Here is an 18,960-nt window from a genome sequence, read left to right on the forward strand (position 1 = left end):
GTCATTTTCTCTTTAAGCCTATTTGCTAAGACTTTTGCGTAGAGCTTGACGTCTGCATTCAGTAGGGAGATTGGTCTATAACTAGAGCACAACCTGGCGTCCTTCCCTTCCTTCTGAATAAGTGTAATTGTAGCAGTCAAGGCCTCTATTGTCAATTCACCTCCTGTTCCAAGGCCATTCCAAAAATGGCAAAGCCTCGGGACCAGGATATGTTTCATTTTTTCTAGGTAAAGAGTGGTGAAACCGTCCGGGCCTGGACTTTTCCCCTTCGGAGACTCCCTTAATGCTGCCATGATTTCTTCTTCTACCAAGGGTTTATCCAATAGTTCCCTGTCCTCTGCTAACAGCCCCCTTAGTCCTGCCTCCTTCAGGAATTCCTTGCTCCTATCTGAGCGGGATGAATCTTCTACTCCCCGATGCCCTATCGAATATAGATCCCTGTAATACTTTTGAAATTTGTCTGCTATAGCGTTGTTCGTCACTCTTACTGCCCCTTCTTTGCTAAGTATTTTCTCTACGAAGTTCCTGCTTTTTTTTTTCCTGATTATCCTGGCCAGGTGTTTACTGGGCTTGTTGGCCCAGAAGTAGTTGTTCCTGGTTATAGCATTTATAGCTCTCTTGGCCTCTAGGTCCAACGTGTCTCTTAACTCCTCCCTCTTGGCGACCAATGCATGGTAGCTATCTCGATCACGACCCTTAGCTTTTTTATGTGCTTGTTCCAAGGAAAAAATTTCCTCTATCAACTTTCCTCTGGCTTCTCTTTTCTTTTTTTTCAGACCTGCACCAATTGAGATTAGGATACCCCTAATATAGGCTTTGTGTGTGTCCCATAGTAAAGCTGGTGATACATCCCCCGTGTCGTTTGCTTTAAAGAAAAAGTCTGCTTCTTCTTGAAGTCTCTCCACAATTTCGGGATCTCTCAGTAGATCCTCGTTCAGTTTCCATGAGTAAGGACGCCCTTGCCCATCTGGTATTCTAATCTGCATCGCAATCGGAGAATGGTCTGATAGGGTCGTTACTTCTATTTTTGTTTCTTTTGTCCAATCTAACAGGTTATGATCTATAAGAAAATAATCTAGCCTAGAGTAGGTCCCGTGCACAGGGGAGAAGAACGTGTAGTCCCTCTCATTGGGATGCTGGAGCCTCCAGACATCCATTAACTGACTTTGATGTAGCTTACGCCTGATGGCCCTGAGTGACACCTTTCCTGTCCCCTGTGCCCGGGATGTACCGTCCAATTCCGGGTCCAAACAAAAATTTAAATCCCCCCCCAAGATCACCTCGCCCTCTCCGAACTCAGACAGTTTTTTCAAAATCTGGCTCAGAAAGACCGTAGGTTTCCTGTTGGGGCAGTAGACGTTTACTAGGGTGACCAGCTTAGGACCAAGTTTGCCTTTTAAAAAAATAAAGCGGCCATCAGGGTCTGCCAGTCTTTCTCTTAGGGTGAAGTTTATATCCTTTGAAAGCCCGATGGCGACTCCCCTCGACCCCCTATCGGGGGAGTCTCCGTATAACCACTGCGGGAACCTGGTTGAGAAAAGCCTAACTCTAGTGTCAAGGGTCAGATGAGTCTCTTGTAGAAAGATTACATCTCCCCTTAGTCGTTCCAGCTCTTTTAAAATTTTATGTCTTTTACAGGGTGAGTTTAGGCCTTTCACATTGTATGAAATGAATTTAATTTCTAGCATAACTGGGGGTCGGCTCATCTATAGAATCCTCCCTTATTCCTAGCGCGTCCTGCATTGCCCTCCCCACTCCCCCCCTCCCCCCCCCCACCCCACCAGTGGGAAGAGTTTCTTTTATTGGAGGGTTGATGGGGGGAGAGTTTTTTATTGGTTGGTTGATAAGGGAAGAGTTTTTTTATTGGAGGGTTGATGGGGGAAGAGTTTTATACTGGGGGGTTGATGGGAGAAGAGCTTTTTATGGGGAGGGTTGATGGTGGAAGAACTTTGTACTGGGGGAGTTGATAGGGGAAGAACTTTGTACTGGGGGAGTTGATGGGGGAAGAACTTTGTACTGGTCGGGTTGATGGGGGGAGAACTTTGTACTGGGGGAGTTGATGGGGGAAGAACTTTGTACTGGTCGGATTGATGGGGGAAGAACTTTGTACTGGGGGAGTTGATGGGGGAAGAACTTTGTACTGGTCGGGTTGATGGGGGAAGAACTTTGTACTGGGGGAGTTGATGGGGGAAGAACTTTGTACTGGTCGGATTGATGGGGGAAGAACTTTGTACTGGTCGGGTTGATGGGGGGAGAACTTTGTACTGGGGGAGTTGATTGGGGAAGAACTTTGTACTGGGGAGTTGATTGGGGAAGAACTTTGTACTGGGGGAGTTGATGGGGGGAGAACTTTGTACTGGGGAGTTGATTGGGGAAGAGCTTTGTACTGGGGGAGTTGATGGGGGGAGAACTTTGTACTGGGGGAGTTGATGGGGGGAGAACTTTGTACTGGGGAGTTGATGGGGGAAGAACTTTGTACTGGGGAGTTGATTGGGGAAGAACTTTGTACTGGGGGAGTTGATGGGGGGAGAACTTTGTACTGGGGGAGTTGATTGGGGAAGAACTTTGTACTGGGGAGTTGATTGGGGAAGAACTTTGTACTGGGGGAGTTGATGGGGGAAGAACTTTGTACTAGGGGAGTTGATGGGGGAAGAACTTTGTACTGGGGGAGTTGATGGGCGAAGAACTTTGTACTGGGGGAGTTGATGGGGGAAGAATTTTGTACTGGGGGAGTTGATGGGGGAAGAATTTTGTACTGGGGGAGTTGATGGGGGAAGAATTTTGTACTGGGGGGGTGATGGTGAAGAACTTTGTACTGGAGGGTTGACAGTGGAAGAACTGTGTACTGGGGGGGGGGGGGGTTGATGAGGTCAGTGCTTTTCACTGGAGGGTTGATGGATGGGGGAAGAACTTTGTACTGGGGGGGTTGATGAAGGAAGAGCTTTGTACTGGGAGGTTGATGGGGAAAGAGCTTTGTACTGGGGGGGGGGGGGTAATGGGGAAAGAGCTTTGTACTAGGGGGTTGATGAAGGAAGAGTTTTGTACTGGGGGGTTGATGGGGGAAGAGCTTTGTACTGGGGGGGTAATGGGGGAAGAGCTTTGTACTGGGGGGTGGATGGGGGAAGAACTTTGTACTGGGATCTTGATAGGGGGAGGAGCTTTGTACTGAGCGATTGATGGGGGAAGAGCTTTATACTGGGAAATTGATGGAGGAGGAGCTTTGTAGTGGGGGGTTGATGGGGGAAGAGTTTTGTAGTTGGGGATTGATGGGGAAGAGTTTTTTTATTGGGGGAATTGATGGGGGAAGAGCTTTTTATGGGAAGGGGTTGATGGTGGAAGAGTTTTTTATTGGGGAATTGATGGGGGAAGAGCTTTTTACGGGGAGGGTTGATGGTGGGAGAACTTTGTACTGGGGGATTGATGGGGGGGAGCTTTTTATTGGGGGATTGATGGGGGAGGAGCTTTGTACTGGGGGATTGATGGCGCAAAGGTTTTTTTTATTGGGGGGTTTGATGGGGGGGAAGAGTTTTTTTATTGGAGGGTTGATGGTGGGAGAACTTTGTAATGGGGGTTGATAGGGGAAGATTTTCTTTTATTGGAGGGCTGATGGGGGGAGAGTTTTTTATTGGTTGGTTGATAGGGGAAGAGTTTTTTTATTGGAGGGTTGATGGGGGAAGAGTTTTATACTGGGGGATTGATGGGAGAAGAGCTTTTTATGGGAAGGGTTGATGGTGGAAGAACTTTGTACTGAGGGTTTGATGGTGGAAGAACTTTGTACTGAGGGTTTGATGGGGGAAGAACTTTGTACTGAGGGTTTGATGGTGGAAGAACTTTGTACTGAGGGTTTGATGGGGGAAGAACTTTGTACTGGTCGGGTTGATGGGGGAAGAACTTTGTACTGGGGGAGTTGATGGGGGAAGAACTTTGTACTGGTCGGGTTGATGGGGGAAGAACTTTGTACTGGTCGGGTTGATGGGGGAGAACTTTGTACTGGGGAGGTTGATGGGGGAAGAACTTTGTACTGGGGGAGTTGATGGGGGAGGAGTTTTTTATTGGAGGATTGATGGTTTAGGAGCTTTATACTGGGGGATTGATGGGGAAGAGTTTTGTACTGGGGAAGTTGACGGTGGAAGAGTTTTTTATTGGAGGATTGATGGGAGAAGAGCTTTTTACGGGGAGGGTTGATGGTGGAAGAACTTTGTACTGGGGGTTGATGGGGGAAGAGTTTATTATTGGAGGATTGATGGGAGAAGAGCTTTTTACGGGGAGGGTTGATGGTGGAAGAACTTTGTACTGGGGGTTGATGGGGGAAGAGTATATTATTGGGGGAAGAGCTTTTTACGGGGAGGGTTGATGGCGGAAGAACTTTGTACTGGCGGTTGATGGGGGAAGAGTTTATTATTGGGGGGATTGATGGGGGAAGAGCTTTTTACGGGGAGGGTTGATGGCGGAAGAACTTTGTACTAGGGGTTGATGGGGGAAGAGTTTATTATTGGGGGGATTGATGGGGGAAGAGCTTTTTACGGGGAGGGATGATGGGGGAAGAACTTTGTACTGGGGGAGTTGATGGGGGAAGAGCTTTGTACTGGGGGGTTGATGGAGGAAGAGTTTATTATTGGGGGATTGATGGGGGAAGAGCTTTTTATGGGGAGGGATGATGGGGGAAGAACTTTGTACTGGGGGAGTTGAAGGGGGAAGTGCTTTGTAGTGGGAATAGGGGGGTTGGAGGAGAAAGGTTTGTACTAGGGGGGTATTTTATGGTTTCTTCCTCCACTGACTGGACATTTGTTACCTCCAGTATCGATCTGTGATGTTGCTCCAATCTTTATATTTAATGTTGCAGTTGCTGTGGGTTACTCTGCACTTTGCTCCCCTCCTCCTGTCTGTGCTCCATACTTCTCACTGTAGGTGGACTGTCCCGGGGGTGGGGGGAGGAGGAGCAGAAATGAACACAACTCACTCTTCCATCCTGCAGACATTCTGCCCTTATATATACGCAATAATTGTTCCATCTTTTAAACTGGCCAATCCAACCAGAACTGACATATCCCTGCTTGGTGGGTGACCACAGTTGCTATAAGTATTACAAGGGACCCTACTAGTATTGTGGGATTTGAGGTTTGGTTTAGGCCATCTAGAGGCCAAAATGTGGCATAACCTTCTGAAATACCTCAATGAGAAAATATACCGCATTTTGGCCACTAGATGGCGCTGATGAGACAGGAGTTCATCTATTCCAAAACATACTGTGATATTTAGTTCCGTTCGCATGAAAGTTTCTGATATTCGTGCTACAAATGTTTTATAAGTAGACCCCTTTAGTATGTTATGTGCTCACTGTCCCGCCTATTGATATTAATAATAATCACGCACAATATTTGGTCAGAACATTCGTTAAATAATTGTTTATTGCTATAAAGTCCCCTATCAGAGTACAGAGTGAGCCCTCCAGTATATAGTTGGGGTGATCATGCATGTACGCTCGCCTTGGGCTCCAGAGAGAAGATAGACTATAACGTGGACTCGGTTTGCCCAACCTATGGGTTTGGCTGCCATCTTTGCTCAGGGTCCACATTCACCTGATGCTGAGTTCGGATGTTGCTCATGGGGTCTTGTTACCAACATTACTGCATAAAGAAAAATGCATTCCGTGCTTTGATGGAAAACCTTTGCAGAAGTTGGGCATTGGCCTTTGGCTCTCCGTCATCTCCTTGGTGTCACTTTAGCAGCCAGTGTAAGAGGAGAGTGCAGAGGAAGAGGAAGTGGGTGTGACAAGGGCAGACCGAACCACTGGGCTCAAACGGTGGAGTGATCACAGCAGGAGTCAGCTGGAACTGTGGGACGAATTGTTTGATCCAAGTGGAGTACGCTGCCACTCTGGTGTAGACACCCGGGCGGTTGGCAATGGCGCAGCCGAATCCCCAGCTGACAATTCCAGCAAGAAGCCACGAGCCATCCCATTTGCAAGCAAGGGGGCCACCAGAATCGCCCTGTGGAGGTCAGAGAAGCACAATGTTAGTGACCGCAAAACAGCAGATGTGATTGTGGCTTCACAGGGACCCCAAAAAAGCTTTCAGGAAACCTCTACTTTTAAAGATCTGGGGGGCTGCCAACCACTCACTTCCTTCTTTTGAAGGTTCTTTTTGGAAGGGATAAGAGGTCATCCATCCAAATTTCTCAACCATGGAGAATTTATTTCCCATATCTATCAGGTACTCTATTTTGAGATCTTCACACTTGACCTTTCAGGTCATTACATCCCCTGGGGGTTCCCACATTACCTGCTGAATTTATAATTTTACATTATGGTGTATGAGAAAGCCGAATTGGGAACAACCCAAGGTGGGCTGTAAAACCCTGCACCCCAACATAAGCAGGAACCTGGGTCGGAACTATGGCCGGTGTTCTATCGAATAGTGCCCTCCGTCAAAAAGTGCCCGCGCATGTGCAGCACTGAAGGCCACTCCAGCTGATTTCCCGATCAGCTGGCGTGACGTCACCATAGCGCATGTGCACATCGTAGGAGGCATTTTTCGACCGGAGATAGCATTTTATGGGCACAATTGAAAGCTATGCAAACAGCAGAGGAAGACCGTATTGAGGGAAACTGTAGTTGTTAGATTGTGCCTCGCTGTTGAAGGGTGGGTTGTGGCTGTGTTGCAACCCGCCCTTAGACACAGGCAAAACCCGCTGTTCAGCACACCAAACCCGCCCTGCAACACAGACAAAACCCGATATTGAGCACACTTGAAACCCCGCAACAGCGAGGCACAATCTTTCAATTCTGCCCATCAAATGGTATCTCCCGTTCGAAAAATGCCTCCTTTCAGCTGGAGTGCTTTTCCGTACTGCACATGCGTAGGCACTTTTCGACGGCGGGCACTATTCGATAGAACACCGGGTCATCCCATCACTGGAGACCTCATGAAATGTAAAAAACCAGACAACTGACCTATTCTAACACACTCTACCTAATAATTAGATATCATTTTAGGTGGACTAACTCTTAATCTAAAAATTAAGAATTTTTCAGAAATTATAAGATTCAATTATTAGATTTTTAGGGTTTTGGTGTCCTCAGAAATGCTAATGTACGATTGATTAGGTAAGCTCTAATTAGGGGTCCAACATAAAACCTTTGTCAGTCTGTATTATTCTGCCGATTAGTTTTATAGGAGCCTTTCTGTTGTGGAGAATTAAAGCCCCTGTTCCCTGGCTCTTTTAGGAGTACCTTCCAGCTTCCACAACCTTCCAAATGGATCCAAAAGTCTATATATCTACCTAAGGCCTGGAGACCAATGTTGGCCTAGAACACTGGAAATGACCAATTACTGTTGACCCATGACAGTACGTTTCCTTTACCTGACATGCATCCTTCAGACCGTCCGGGAATCCTGCACAGATCATGTCCCATTGGATGATGGTGGTGTTGGGGCTCAGTGTGGGGTTATTAGTGTGGTACATGGTGTCACAATCTGATTGGTGTATAATTGGGAGTTCGACCTGCTGAAGGGTTTGGGGAGACTGCAGGCTCACTGCAATAGACAAGACATTGTTATTGGTTGTCAGATATCTGTTCTATGTTACTCTTAACGTGTATTTGGGAACCATCAAACCAAACATACAACAATGGACCCAAAGTACACACATGATGGTCAGGCTTTTTCAAAAGTTTTTTAAGGTAAAATGAAAATCAATATACTGTAAGTAAGCCAACAGGAAAACCTTTTAGTGGTTCACACTATACTGGGCTATCTGTGAGGACTAAAAACAAATTGAGGTTTTGTCATTCTATTGATCATGGCTTGATATGGACTATTGTGTGAAGGCTTGGGTTCCTTTACTGCACTGGTCAAGGAGGTGGCAGATCTCAGCCAGCACCAAGAAGGGATCTGGTCGCTATAGGTTCCTTTACTGTACTGGTCAAGGAGGTGGCAGATCTCAGTCAGCACTGAAAGGGGAGTCGGTCCACAAGCTATACTGCATCAAACAAGATTGTAAATCAACAATGATCATTAAAGTATTATTTATTATACAGGATTTATATAGCACCAACAGTTTACGCAGCGCTTTACAATGTAGAGGGGGGACAGCACAATTACAGTACAGTTCAATACAGAAGGGACAGGAGGGCCCGGCTCGTAGAGGGAGCGTCATAGGACAGGAACAGATCAGGGCAGGCAGTATTCAGGCAGAGTCATGGGACAGGAACAGGTCAGGACAGGTGATGTTCAGGCAGAGTCATGGGACAGGAACAGGCCAGGGCAGGCAGTATTCAGGCAGAGTCATAGGACAGGAACAGATCAGGGCAGGCAGTATTCAGGCAGTGTCATAGGACAGGAACAGATCAGGGCAGGCAGTATTCAGGCAGTGTCATAGGACAGGAACAGGTCAGGGCAGGTAATGTTCAGGCAGAGTCATAAGACAGGAACAGATCAGGACAGGTGATGTTCAGGCAGAGTCATAGGACAGGAAAAGATCAGGGCAGGCAGTGTTCAGGCAGAGTCATAGGACAGGAACAGATCAGGACAGGTGATGTTCAGGCAGAGTCATAGGACAGGAAAAGATCAGGGCAGGCAGTGTTCAGGCAGTGTCATAGGACAGGACAGGTCAGGGCAGGTGATGTTCAGGCAGAGTCATGGGACAGGAACAGGTCAGGGCAGGTGATGTTCAGGCAGAGTCATGGGGCAGGAACAGGTCAGGGCAGGTGATGTTCAGGCAGAGTCATGGGACAGGAACAGGTTAGAGCAGGTGATGTTCAGGCAGAGTCATGGGACAGGAACAGGTCAGGACAGGTGATGTTCAGGCAGAGTCATGGGACAGGAACAGGTCAGGGCAGGTGATGTTCAGGCAGAGTCATGGGACAGGAACAGGTCAGGACAGGTGATGTTCAGGCAGAGTCATGGGACAGGAACAGGACAGGGCAGGCAGTATTCAGGCAATGTCATAGGACAGGAACAGATCAGGGCAGGCAGTATTCAAGCAGTGTCATAGGACAGGAACAGGTCAGGGCAGGCAGTATTCAGGCAGAGTCATAGGACAGGAACAGGTCAGGGCAGGCAGTATTCAGGCAGAGTCATAGGACAGGAACAGATCAGGGCAGGCAGTATTCAGGCAGTGTCATAGGACAGGAACAGGTCAGGGCAGGTAATGTTCAGGCAGAGTCATAAGACAGGAACAGATCAGGACAGGTGATGTTCAGGCAGAGTCATAGGACAGGAAAAGATCAGGGCAGGCAGTGTTCAGGCAGAGTCATAGGACAGGAAAAGATCAGGGCAGGCAGTGTTCAGGCAGTGTCATAGGACAGGAACAGGTCAGGGCAGGCAGTATTCAGGCAGAGTCATAGGACAGGAACAGGTCAGGGCAGGTGATGTTCAGGCAGAGTCATAGGACAGGAACAGGTCAGGGCAGGTGATGTTCAGGCAGAGTCATAGGACAGGAACAGATCAGGGCAGGCAGTATTCAGGCAGAGTCATGGGACAGGAACAGGTCAGGACAGGTGATGTTCAGGCAGAGTCATGGGACAGGAACAGGCCAGGGCAGGCAGTATTCAGGCAGAGTCATAGGACAGGAACAGATCAGGGCAGGCAGTATTCAGGCAATGTCATAGGACAGGAACAGATCAGGGCAGGCAGTATTCAGGCAGTGTCATAGGACAGGAACAGGTCAGGGCAGGCAGTATTCAGGCAGAGTCATAGGACAGGAACAGATCAGGGCAGGCAGTATTCAGGCAGTGTCATAGGACAGGATCAGGTTAAGGCAGGTAATGTTCAGGCAGAGTCATAAGACAGGAACAGATCAGGACAGGTGATGTTCAGGCAGAGTCATAGGACAGGAAAAGATCAGGGCAGGCAGTGTTCAGGCAGAGTAAAAGGACACGAACAGATCAGGACAGGTGATGTTAAGGCAGAGTCATAGGACAGGAAAAGATCAGGGCAGGCAGTGTTCAGGCAGTGTCATAGGACAGGAACAGGTCAGGGCAGGCAGTATTCAGGCAGAGTCATAGGACAGGAACAGGTCAGGGCAGGTGATATTCAGGCAGAGTCATAGGACAGGAACAGGTCAGGGCAGGTGATGTTCAGGCAGAGTCATAGGACAGGAACAGATCAGGGCAGGCAGTATTCAGGCAGAGTCATAGGACAGGAACAGGTCAGGGCAGGTGATGTTCAGGCAGAGTCATAGGACAGGAACAGGTCAGGGCAGGTGATGTTCAGGCAGAGTCATAGGACAGGAAAAGATCAGGGCAGGCAGTGTTCAGGCAGTGTCATAGGACAGGAACAGGTCAGGGCAGGCAGTATTCAGGCAGAGTCATAGGACAGGTACAGGTCAGGGCAGGTGATGTTCAGGCAGAGTCATAGGACAGGAACAGATCAGGGCAGGCAGTATTCAGGCAGAGTCATAGGACAGGAACAGGTCAGGGCAGGTGATGTTCAGGCAGAGTCATAGGACAGGAACAGGTCAGGGCAGGTGATGTTCAGGCAGAGTCATGGGACAGGAACAGGTCAGGGCAGGCAGTATTCAGGCAGAGTCATGGGACAGGAACAGGTCAGGACAGGTGATGTTCAGGCAGAGTCATGGGACAGGAACAGGCCAGGGCAGGCAGTATTCAGGCAGAGTCATAGGACAGGAACAGATCAGGGCAGGCAGTATTCAGGCAATGTCATAGGACAGGAACAGATCAGGGCAGGCAGTATTCAGGCAGTGTCATAGGACAGGAACAGGTCAGGGCAGGTAATGTTCAGGCAGAGTCATAAGACAGGAACAGATCAGGACAGGTGATGTTCAGGCAGAGTCATAGGACAGGAAAAGATCAGGGCAGGCAGTGTTCAGGCAGAGTCATAGGACAGGAACAGATCAGGGCAGGTGATGTTCAGGCAGAGTCATAGGACAGGAAAAGATCAGGGCAGGCAGTGTTCAGGCAGTGTCATAGGACAGGACAGGTCAGGGCAGGTGATGTTCAGGCAGAGTCATGGGACAGGAACAGGTCAGAGCAGGTGATGTTCAGGCAGAGTCATGGGACAGGAACAGGTCAGGACAGGTGATGTTCAGGCAGAGTCATGGGACAGGAACAGGTCAGGGCAGGTGATGTTCAGGCAGAGTCATAGGACAGGAACAGGTCAGGACAGGTGATGTTCAGGCAGAGTCATAGGACAGGTCAGGGCAGGCAGTGTTCAGGCAGAAGGCCTCATGAGTGCCATCAAATGTTTGATGCCTCTCAGTCACCAGTCAGATTTAGACTTTCAGCTGACATTTTTGGGCAATCTGATTTGGTGCAGAGATCAATAAAGATAATTGCTAGCATTGGTTCATCAGCTTAAGGGGCTCATTGAAAAATCTGAAAAATTAGCTTTTTGACCATTTTGTAACTCAAGCTTAGACATGTCCCACGTTCTCAATACTTGGAGAGTGTGTCTTTTCTCTCATTTGGTGATGTCTGACAACAGTTTTCTACTGGTCTACCATCAGTCCCACACAAAGCTTCTACTAGCTTTGGTGGAAGTTTGCTTTCGGGCAGAGATACAATTATGTATACATATTATTTTTGCCACATATACATTCTAAAACTTATTTTCTGTGGCTTCTTCTTACAATTTTAAGCCTTCTCACCATTGGGCAGTGGTTGTCAGTGATGTTCAACCACCTGATGTTAGACAACTGTACAAATTTGTCTTTGAATATATATTTTATATTTATATTTTAAGAAAATTGACCTAAATACTGCCTGCCCTGATCTGTTCCTGTCCTATGACTCTGCCTGAACATCACCTGCCCTGACCTGTTCCTGTCCCATGACTCTGCCTGAATACTGCCTGCCCTGACCTGTTCCTGTCCTATGACACTGCCTGAACACTGCCTGCCCTGATCTTTTCCTGTCCTATGACTCTGCCTGAACATCACCTGCCCTGACCTGTTCCTGTCCTATGACTCTGCCTGAACATCACCTGCCCTGACCTGTTCCTGTCCTATGACTCTGCCTGAATACTGCCTGCCCTGATCTGTTCCTGTCCTATGACTCTACCTGCACATCACCTGCCCTGACCTGTTCCTGTCCTATGACTCTGCCTGAATACTGCCTGCCCTGACCTGTTCCTGTCCTATGACACTGCCTGAACACTGCCTGCCCTGATCTTTTCCTGTCCTATGACTCTGCCTGAACATCACCTGCCCTGACCTGTTCTGTCCTATGACTCTGCCTGAACATCACCTGCCCTGACCTGTTCCTGTCCTATGACTCTGCCTGAATACTGCCTGCCCTGATCTGTTCCTGTCCTATGACTCTGCCTGAACATCACCTGCCCTGACCTGTTCCTGTCCTATGACTCTGCCTGAACATCACCTGCCCTGACCTGTTCCTGTCCTATGACTCTGCCTGAATACTGCCTGCCCTGACCTGTTCCTGTCCTATGACACTGCCTGAACACTGCCTGCCCTGATCTTTTCCTGTCCTATGACTCTGCCTTAACATCACCTGTCCTGATCTGTTCGTGTCCTATGACACTGCCTGAACACTGCCTGCCCTGATCTTTTCCTGTCCTATGACTCTGCCTGAACATCACCTGTCCTGATCTGTTCCTGTCTTATGACTCGGCCTGAACATTACCTGCCCTGACCTGTTCCTGTCCTATGACACTGCCTGAATACTGCCTGCCCTGATCTGTTCCTGTCCTATGACTCTGCCTGAATACTGCCTGCCCTGACCTGTTCCTGTCCTATGACACTGCCTGAATACTGCCTGCCCTGATCTGTTCCTGTCCTATGACATTGCCTGAATACTGCCTGCCCTGATCTGTTCCTGTCCTATGACTCTGCCTGAATACTGCCTGCCCTGGCCTGTTCCTGTCCCATGACTCTGCCTGAACTTCACCTGTCCTGACCTTTTCCTGTCCCATGACTCTGCCTGAATACTGCCTGCCCTGATCTGTTCCTGTCCTATGACTCTGCCTGAACATCACCTGCCCTGACCTGTTCCTGTCCTATGACTCTGCCTGAACATCACCTGCCCTGACCTGTTCCTGTCCTATGACTCTGCCTGAACATCACCTGCCCTGACCTGTTCCTGTCCTATGACTCTGCCTGAATACTGCCTGCCCTGACCTGTTCCTGTCCTATGACACTGCCTGAACACTGCCTGCCCTGATCTTTTCCTGTCCTATGACTCTGCCTGAACATCACCTGCCCTGACCTGTTCCTGTCCTATGACTCTGCCTGAACATCACCTGCCCTGACCTGTTCCTGTCCCATGACTCTGCCTGAACATCACCTGTCCTGACCTGTTCCTGTCCCATGACTCTGCCTGAATACTGCCTGCCCTGATCTGTTCCTGTCCTATGACTCTGCCTGAACATCACCTGCCCTGACCTGTTCCTGTCCTATGACTCTGCCTGAACATGACCTGCCCTGACCTGTTCCTGTCCTATGACTCTGCCTGAATACTGCCTGCCCTGACCTGTTCCTGTCCTATGACACTGCCTGAACACTGCCTGCCCTGATCTTTTCCTGTCCTATGACTCTGCCTGAACATCACCTGCCCTGACCTGTTCCTGTCCTATGACTCTGCCTGAACATCACCTGCCCTGACCTGTTCCTGTCCCATGACTCTGCCTGAAAATCACCTGTCCTTACCTGTTCCTGTCCCATGACTCTGCCTGAATAGTGCCTGCCCTGATCTGTTCCTGTCCTATGACTCTGCCTGAACATCACCTGCCCTGACCTGTTCCTGTCCTATGACTCTGCCTGAACATCACCTGCCCTGACCTGTTCCTGTCCTATGATTCTGCCTGAATACTGCCTGCCCTGACCTGTTCCTGTCCTATGACACTGCCTGAACACTGCCTGCCCTGATCTTTTCCTGTCCTATGACTCTGCCTGAACATCACCTGTCCTGATCTGTTCCTGTCTTATGATTCTGCCTGAACATTACCTGCCCTGACCTGTTCCTGTCCTATGACACTGCCTGAATACTGCCTGCCCTGATCTGTTCCTGTCCTATGACTCTGCCTGAATACTGCCTGCCCTGACCTGTTCCTGTCCTATGACACTGCTTGAATACTGCCTGCCCTGATCTGTTCCTGTCCTATGACATTGCCTGAATACTGCCTGCCCTGATCTGTTCCTGTCCTATGACTCTGCCTGAATACTGCCTGCCCTGGCCTGTTCCTGTCCCATGACTCTGCCTGAACATCACCTGTCCTGACCTGTTCCTGTCCCATGACTCTGCCTGAACGTCACCTGCTCTGACCTGTTCCTGTCCCATGACTCTGCCTGAACATCACCTGCCCTGACCTGTTCCTGTCCCATGACTCTGCCTGAACATCACCTGCCCTGACCTGTTCCTGTCCTATGACTCTGCCTGAACATCACCTGCCCTGACCTGTTCCTGTCCTATGACTCTGCCTGAATACTGCCTGCCATGACCTGTTCCTGTCCTATGACACTGCCTAAATACTGCCTGCCCTGATCTGTTCCTGTCCTATGACTCTGCCTGAACATCACCTGCCCTGACCTGTTCCTGTCCTATGACTCTGCCTGAACATCACCTGCCCTGACCTGTTCCTGTCCTATGATTCTGCCTGAATACTGCCTGCCCTGACCTGTTCCTGTCCTATGACACTGCCTGAACACTGCCTGCCCTGATCTTTTCCTGTCCTATGACTCTGCCTGAACATCACCTGTCCTGATCTGTTCCTGTCCTATGACTCTGCCTGAACACTGCCTGCCCTGATCTTTTCCTGTCCTATGACTCTGCCTGAACATCACCTGTCCTGATCTGTTCCTGTCTTATGACTCTGCCTGAACATTACCTGCCCTGACCTGTTCCTGTCCTATGACACTGCCTGAATACTGCCTGCCCTGATCTGTTCCTGTCTTATGACATTGCCTGAATACTGCCTGCCCTGATCTGTTCCTGTCCTATGACTCTGCCTGAATACTGCCTGCCCTGACCTGTTCCTGTCCTATGACACTGCCTGAACATCACCTGTCCTGATCTGTTCCTGTCCTAGGACTCTGCCTGAACACTGCCTGCCCTGATCTTTCCTGTCCTAGGACTCTGCCTGAACACTGCCTGCCCTGATCTGTTCCTGTCCTATGACTCTGCCTGAACATCACCTGTCCTGATCTTTTCCTGTCCTATGACTCTGCCTGAACATCACCTGCCCTGACCTGTTCCTGTCCTATGACTCTGCCTGAACATCACCTGCCCTGACCTGTTCCTGTCCTATGGCACTGCCTGAATACTGCCTGCCCTGATCTGTTCCTGTTCTATGACATTGCCTGAATACTGCCTGCCCTGATCTGTTCCTGTCCTATGACTCTGCCTGAATACTGCCTGCCCTGATCTGTTTCTGTCCTATGACTCTGCCTGAACATTACCTGCCCTGACCTGTTCCTGTCCTATGACTCTGCCTGAACATCACCTGCCCTGACCTGTTCCTGTCCTATGACTCTGCCTGAACATCACCTGCCCTGGCCTGTTCCTGTCCTATGACTCTGCCTGAATACTGCCTGCCCTGACCTGTTCCTGTCCTATGACACTGCCTGAACACTGCCTGCCCTGATCTTTTCCTGTCCTATGACTCTGCCTGAACATCACCTGCCCTGACCTGTTCCTGTCCTATGATTCTGCCTGAACATCACCTGCCCTGACCTGTTCCTGTCCTATGACTCTGCCCGAATACTGCCTGCCCTGACCTGTTCCTGTCCTATGACACTGCCTGAACACTGCCTGCCCTGATCTTTTCCTGTCCTATGACTCTGCCTGAACATCACCTGTCCTGATCTGTTCCTGTCTTATGACTCTGCCTGAACATTACCTGCCCTGACCTGATCCTGTCCTATGACACTGCCTGAATACTGCCTGCCCTGATCTGTTCCTGTCCTATGACTCTGCCTGAATACTGCCTGCCCTGACCTGTTCCTGTCCTATGACACTGCCTGAATACTGCCTGCCCTGATCTGTTCCTGTCCTATGACATTGCCTGAATACTGCCTGCCCTGATCTGTTCCTGTCCTATGACTCTGCCTGAATACTGCCTGCCCTGACCTGTTCCTGTCCTATGACACTGCCTGAACATCACCTGTCCTGATCTGTTCCTGTCCTAGGACTCTGCCTGAACACTGACTGCCCTGATCTTTCCTGTCCTAGGACTCTGCCTGAACACTGCCTGCCCTGATCTGTTCCTGTCCTATGACACTGCCTGAACATCACCTGTCCTGATCTGTTCCTGTCTTATGACTCTGCCTGAATACTGCCTGCCCTGACCTGTTCCTGTCCTATGACACTGCCTGAACATCACCTGCCCTGATCTTTTCCTGTCCTAGGACTCTGCCTGAACACTGCCTGCCCTGACCTGTTCCTGTCCTATGACACTGCCTTCCCTGATCTGTTCCTGTCCTATGACACTGCCTGCCCTTATCTGTTCCTGACCTATGACTCTGCCTGAACATCACCTGCCCTGATCTGTTCATGTCCTATGACTCTGCCTAAACACCGCCTGCTCTGACCTGTTCCTGTCCTATGACTCTGCCTGAACATCACCTGCCCTGACCTGTTCCCGTCCTATGACTCTGCCTGAATACTGCCTGCCCTGACCTGTTCCTGTCCTATGACTCTGCCTGAACACTGCCTGCCCTGATCTTTTCCTGTCCTATGACTCTGCCTGAACATCACCTGTCCTGATCTGTTCCTGTCTTATGACTCTGCCTGAATACTGCCTGCCCTGACCTGTTCCTGTCCTATGACACTGCCTGAACATCACCTGCCCTGATCTTTTCCTGTCCTAGGACTCTGCCTGAACACTGCCTGCCCTGACCTGTTCCTGTCCTATGACACTGCCTGCCCTGATCTGTTCCTGTCCTATGACACTGCCTGCCCTTATCTGTTCCTGACCTATGACTCTGCCTGAACATCACCTGCCCTGATCTGTTCATGTCCTATGACTCTGCCTAAACACCGCCTGCTCTGACCTGTTCCTGTCCTATGACACTGCCTGAATACTGCCTGCCCTGATCTGTTCCTGTCCTATGACTCTGCCTAAACACCGCCTACCCTGATCTGTTCCTGTCCTATGACTCTGCCTAAACACCGCCTACCCTGATCTGTTCCTGTCGTATGACTCTGCCTGAACACCGCCTGCCCTGATCTGTTCCTGTCCTATGACTCTGCCTAAACACCGCCTACCCTGATCTGTTCCTGTCCTATGACTCTGCCTAAACACCGCCTACCCTGATCTGTTCCTGTCGTATGACTCTGCCTAAACACCGCCTACCCTGATCTGTTCCTGTCCTATGACTCTGCCTAAACACCGCTACGCTGACCTGTTCCCATCCTATGACTCTGCCTAGACACTGCCTGCCCTGACCTGTTCCTGTCCTATGACTCTGCCTGAACATCACCTGCTCTGATCTGTTCCTGTCCCATGACTCTGCCCAAACGCAGCCTACCCTTTTCTGTTCCTGTCCTATGACTCTGCCTGAACATCACCTGCCCTGAGCTGTTCCTGTCTTATGACTCTGCCTGAACATTACCTGCCCTGACCTGTTCCTGTCCTATGACACTGCCTGAATACTGCCTGCCCTGATCTGTTCCTGTCCTATGACTCTGCCTGAACATCACCTGTCCTGATCTGTTCCTGTCCCATGACTCTGCCTGAACATCACCTGCCCTGACCTGTTCCTGTCCTATGACTCTGCCTGAACCTCACCTGCCCTGACCTGTTCCTGTCCTATGACTCTGCCTGAATACTGCCTGCCCTGACCTGTTCCTGTCCTATGACACTGCCTGAATACTGCCTGCTCTGATCTGTTCCTGTCCTATGACTCTGCCTGAACACTGCCTGCCCTGATCTCTTCCTGTCCTATGACTCTGCCTAAACATCACCTGTCCTGATCTGTTCCTGTCCTATGACTCTGCCTGAACATTACCTGCCCTGATCTGTTCCTGTCCTATGACTCTGCCTAGACACTGCCTGCCCTGACCTGTTCCTGTCCTATGACACTGCCTGCCCTGATCTGTTCCTGACCTAGGACTCTGCCTGAACATCACCTGCCCTGATCTGTTCATGTCCTATGACTCTGCCTAAACACCGCCTGCTCTGACCTGTTCCTGTCCTATGACACTGCCTGAATACTGCCTGCCCTGATCTGTTCCTGTCCTATGACTCTGCCTAGACACTGCCTGCCCTGACCTGTTCCTGTCCTATGACTCTGCCTAAACACCGCCTACCCTGACCTGTTCCCATCCTATGACTCTGCCTAGACACTGCCTGCCCTGACCTGTTCCTGTCCTATGACACTGCCTGCCCTGATCTGTTCCTGTCCTATGACACTGCCTGCCCTGATCTGTTCCTGTCCTATGACACTGCCTGCCCTGATCTGTTCCTGTCCTATGACTCTGCCTGAACATCACCTGCCTTGACCTGTTGCTGTCCTATGACTCTGCCTGAACATCACCTGCCCTGATCTGTTCCTGTCCCATGACTCTGCCCAAACGCAGCCTACCCCTTTCTGTTCCTGTCCTATGACTCTGCCTGAACACTGCCTGCTCTGACCTGTTCCTGTCCTATGACACTGCCTGAATACTGCCTGGCCAGATCTGTTCCTGTCCTATGACACTGCCTGAATACTGCCTGGTCTGACCTGTTCCTGTCCTATGACTCTGCCTAAACACCGCCTACCCTGGTCTGTCCCTTTCCTTTGACTCTGCCTAAACACCGCCTACCCTGATCTGTTCCTGTCCTATGACTCTGCCTGAACACCGCCTACCCTGATCTGTTCCTGTCCTATGACTCTGCCTAAACACCGCCTACGCTGACCTGTTCCCATCCTATGACTCTGCCTAGACACTGCCTGCCCTGACCTGTTCCTGTCCTATGACTCTGCCTGAACATCACCTGCTCTGATCTGTTCCTGTCCCATGACTCTGCCCAAACGCAGCCTACCCTTTTCTGTTCCTGTCCTATG

The 18,960-nt window shown here is 50.0% G+C and overlaps 1 protein-coding gene across 1 annotated transcript in view; it reads right to left on the reverse strand.

Annotated features, from left to right (window-relative positions):
• Window positions 1-5,717: 5,717 nt before the first annotated feature.
• LOC141147471 (serine protease 27-like) overlaps window positions 5,718-18,960 on the reverse strand; it is a 32,022-nt gene continuing 18,779 nt past the window's right edge. The window contains exons 5-6 of the mRNA XM_073634710.1: window positions 7,363-7,535; window positions 5,718-5,990 (exon numbers count right to left, since the gene is read on the reverse strand). Of these exons, the coding sequence (XP_073490811.1) occupies window positions 5,718-5,990; window positions 7,363-7,535 (446 nt within the window). The remainder of the gene's footprint in view (window positions 5,991-7,362; window positions 7,536-18,960) is intronic.

This window comes from Aquarana catesbeiana, linkage group LG06 (assembly GCF_042186555.1).
Source record: "Aquarana catesbeiana isolate 2022-GZ linkage group LG06, ASM4218655v1, whole genome shotgun sequence".
Classification (NCBI taxonomy): Eukaryota; Metazoa; Chordata; class Amphibia; order Anura; family Ranidae; genus Aquarana; species Aquarana catesbeiana.